Source organism: Atta colombica, unplaced genomic scaffold, assembly GCF_001594045.1.
Source record: "Atta colombica isolate Treedump-2 unplaced genomic scaffold, Acol1.0 scaffold202, whole genome shotgun sequence".
NCBI lineage: Eukaryota > Metazoa > Arthropoda > Insecta > Hymenoptera > Formicidae > Atta > Atta colombica.
The window spans coordinates 141,269-145,877 of NW_017259297.1; the positions used below are offsets into that span (position 1 = coordinate 141,269).

A 4,609-nucleotide genomic window follows, 5' to 3' on the forward strand; every position below is an offset into this window, starting at 1 on the left:
ATATACAAATATGGCCAATGCTCGCCGTTTTGTTCACAAGGCTTCAAGAGACGGATGCTTAAGATTTCAAGATTGCCTTTAAAATGAGGATCGTCTCGAACGGATGTTCTTGGCTGCCCTTCCGTGACCAACCTTGCTATTCTAGCTTCCGTCAAAATAATTCTGTTGTACCGTTCTATCGCCTCAGTCACGATATCACACACCTCACCGTTCACCTTTGTGAATATAAAAATATTAAACTATTTAAAATAAAATTAAGATAATATTTTATGAAAAAAATATAAAACATATAAGCACATACAGAAACTAAAATATTTCATTTTTTATTAAAAATTTTCTCATTAAAATTTTTAATAATAAAATTAAGATAATTTTAATTTATTTTTAGAGAAACAATAGTAATATTTAACGAAACAGATATATCCTAGACAGCAAAATATCTGCAGTTTTCTAACAGATTGTCAGCAGATTCGAGCAGAAAATGACGACAGTCTGCCATCAACTGCGTCCGCATTAGGCATGTGTTCTGTTAACATCGATATAATGTGAAGGCAAATTGTTGGCAAAAACTGAGCAAATCCTGCCAACATTATCTGACTCTTGCAAACTCTATTACGTTTTTTCTAGCAGTCTACTTAACTCTGTTAAACAGTACATCTAATTCTGTAACACTTCTGTTGTTTTTTTGTTGACATAGTGTGTAGCAGACATTTAAAACATCTGCTTTCTACAACTTTCTTAGCTATCTGATATAATATCGAAAAGATAAAATAAACAAAAAAGAGATTATGTATAAAAATCAATATTAAAATATAATGTTATTTGTAGTGTAAGACAAATAATTTTTAACAAACTCTTGGATTCAAAATTGCTATATGTTGAAATACAAAAGTTAGAAAGCATTTTAGTTAAAGAATAAGTAATATTTGTTATGATATAACAGGTATAATAAATATTATATCTGTTAATTGTTACATATACATAAAAATATAAAAAATATAAAATATACAATATATATACGCGAGTCTCTTCATATTTTTATCACAATTGTATCATCATCCGTATAAATTATATCATTCTAAAATCATTCTTTGCTTCGAGACACATACACACATACATACATGTATTCTTATTTTAAGAAAACAAATAGAACATACGAAACGAACAGATTAGTTGATGCAGAGACCTTCATCTTTATCTATTTCTTCTAATATAATTGAGAAAAATATTTCTTTTCGATAATATTTAGAAATTTTAATTGTTTTAAAAAATATCTATGATGGAACTTTTAATCTTTTGTGAGAATTTTCGAGCGAAGTATTGATAAAAAGAGAGTCGACATAGAATTAGACAGAAGAATTAGAATTTTAAAACGAAAAGAGAGTGAACATTATCATTCTTTTTCAAGAAGTGAAATATTTTCAATCTTTTTCAAAAATGGCTGTATTTTCATTCTGTTAAAATGAAATTTCACTTCAAGAAATTTAGAATGATATCCTCATCATAATCAAATCCCAAATTTTATTATCAAAAAATGCCATGATAAAAATTAAAAATGACAAAATGTGTAATAGAAATTTATAAATTTATTTCAACAATTTAACAAATATTTATATAAAAAAATACTCATTATATTTATTTTTTTACAGAGTTAAAATAAGCTTGGTCTATAGTATGAAAAGAAAGAAATAATAAATAGAAAGACTCACACGGAATTCAAAGTTAGACGGTCGCAATAAATAGAAGTCTTCTTTGATAATACGCATTTTTGGCAATGGCCAGAGTTCGCCCTTCGTGGCTTGGACCCATGGACCTGCGTCCGAATGTAATGAAGAGACTTGCCAGACCACGGCAGCTAACAGCATCAACACGATCCAAACGCAGCTCCACATGCTTTTAGTTAGAGAGAACAGTTCAGGTGCACGATCGAGGAACGATGTGACACCAACGAGTGATCATCGTCTACTGACGATCGCAGGATGCCGGAGAACGCACGTACATATGATAGTGGTAACGACCTTAGCCTGCGCCACTTAAGTTTTATCACTTTGGTCCCCGGGAGAGCCTCACGGTCAAGTAAGAATAACTAGTCCTTCTGACTACTCTATTCATCCTTAAATCTTAGCCGCACGTCCAAAAAGTCTTATCTCACACAGTATATAATAAATAGGCATCGAAAAAATTGTTCGATATAGTCAATTTTAATTTTCAAATTTAAAAAAAAAAGGAAGAAATTAGAGAAATTAAAAGAATATTATAATTTATTTTTTTTTAATTAATATATTGTATAAATACATACTTGTTTTGCGATACTTTTATTTTTCATGTTAGTGCAATTAATTTTTTTTATTTTGCATTGCAATCAATTACATAAGAATACTCTATGTATTATACTCCATGTATTATAACAGTCCATGTATTCTTTCCATATTTTTTAAATCATTTTTGCATTGACATATATCGATAATAAATGAATAAATAAATATTTTCGCAAAAAAGATAAGAATAAAAAAATAGATTTTATGAATAGAATAAAGGCTATGGTAACTAATTAATCGTGAAATTGACATCTTATTTCTGATTATCATCTATCTGATTTTAATCTATCTTCACGTCAAATGTAAATTATATAAAGTTTCATAAAAATCTTAAATAACTTGGAATTTTTTTCATTATAAACTTTAACATAGATTTTAATCAAGAAGAGTTTACAATAAAATTACTTTAATGTTGATATAAACATTCTTATTAATTGAAAAATGATATTAATCATTAAAAAAATATTTAAAAATCTTTGATCTCGAATCTATATTTGTTTTTCTTCTTTCTTTTTATTATTATTCTGATGCTTTTGATTATCTTTATTATCGGAGATGTGTAATACTTTTATCAAAGATATGATATGATAAGAAATGCTTTCTACTTAAAGAAAACTCTTGGCTTTATTTCAAGTTTATATTTCTAATTTATTTTTTTATGTATTTTAACTTACAGGTTAAAAAAAAATGAAACGGCAGCAAAAATATATATCGTATATATGTATATATTATCTATTAGATATCGTAATTTTAAATATGTTAATATCTGTTCCTTTTAATAAGCGTTAAATACGTAAGAAAATCTTTCAGTTTATCGGCAATACATTTACAAATGATGCCACATATCTTGTATGAAATCATTTTATCGCAATTTTATTACTATTGAAATATTATCAGAAAGTTACAAACAGTCGAGTGCAAAGATCAATGGTTTCTCATTGCTTTATATATTGACATTATGAATTATTGTTATGGAATAATAATCGATAATTCGATAATATTTCTAATAATTTTTTAATTGCTATTTTTCTATTTAACACTATTAAACTCATGTCGGGTTAACATTGTTTCAACTTGTTTCGAGTATCATGTCCTGATATGTTCTCAAGCAAACGTTACAAAAACACGCCCTTTCCTATTTGATTAATCGTTTTTCACGTAATCCTGCGTATTTAGGAAATGTAGATCAATTCATTGAGTCAGTCTAATCGAATCTGGAAATAAAATGAAATAAAGTGAGAGCAATATAATAGAAGATAAAAAATTGCGGCTAATTCTTAATTTAATATTTCTTATATTTCTATTAACACTTCTTATATCTATTATCTTATATGCTTTATCAATGGATTTTCTTTTGTTAATATGATTTAAAATCACTATAATTATATATAATAGATGCAATTATGTTTAAGACAGAATGCAACATAAAATCATCCAGTATCCGGGATTGTATAGAAACTTTTTAGAAATTATAGTCATGTAATTAGCATCACGAACTTGTATTATTTATGTGTGTTATTTATATATACATGCAATTTACTATTCCAAGATATATTATAAATATACATATACTCCAGGATTTTTGCAACAAATATAATTAATCATTTACAAATTGATAGCACTTAACATATTAGTTCTTAATTTTTTTTGATTTTGCATACAAGGCAAAAACGTATAACAAAGGAATTCAACTGTAAATTATATACAAATTATAATTAAATTAAACAGATTATTTAAAAGATCACAATGTTTTAAAATTTTTATGAATATTTTATAATCTAAAAAACATCTTAATTCGCCAAATTTTTATAAATTATGTAATGTTGCACATTTTAAAATGTTACATAACTTATATGTTAATATAACTTATTTGTGTTTGGCGCAATATAAAGGATTATATCTTTAAATTGCCATTAATACGTAATCAGAAGTTAATTAGTTAAAAGTAATTGACCGTTCAATACTTCGTAAATCTCTTTATCAAGCAACTACTTGCACCAATATACTTGATATCGCTTTTATTATATCATATTACACAAAGAGACGCCTTAATCCAATTCCATGACTATACGCTACTGCTCAGTGAAATCGTAGCTTCATTGATTGCGACGCGCATACGCTTGGTCGACAGTCATCGGGGGGAGAAGGGAGAAGAAAATTCAAACGGAATGCATTCAGGATTGGAATACAAGGCCCCAAGATTCGTGCTCTGGTAATCTTCTTTATATAAAGTTATTTTTATTAAAAATTGTTATAATAAGTATTATTAATAAATATATTAATAAATATAT

At 26.8% G+C, this 4,609-nt stretch overlaps 1 protein-coding gene across 1 annotated transcript in view; it reads right to left on the reverse strand.

The window, feature by feature from the left end:
* Positions 1–289, reverse strand: part of LOC108687214 — a 16,663-nt gene extending 16,374 nt beyond the window's left edge. The window contains 2 exon segments of the mRNA XM_018192870.1: positions 1–239; positions 242–289. Coding sequence (XP_018048359.1) covers positions 1–239; positions 242–289 — 287 coding nt within the window.
* Positions 290–4,609: the final 4,320 nt, after the last annotated feature.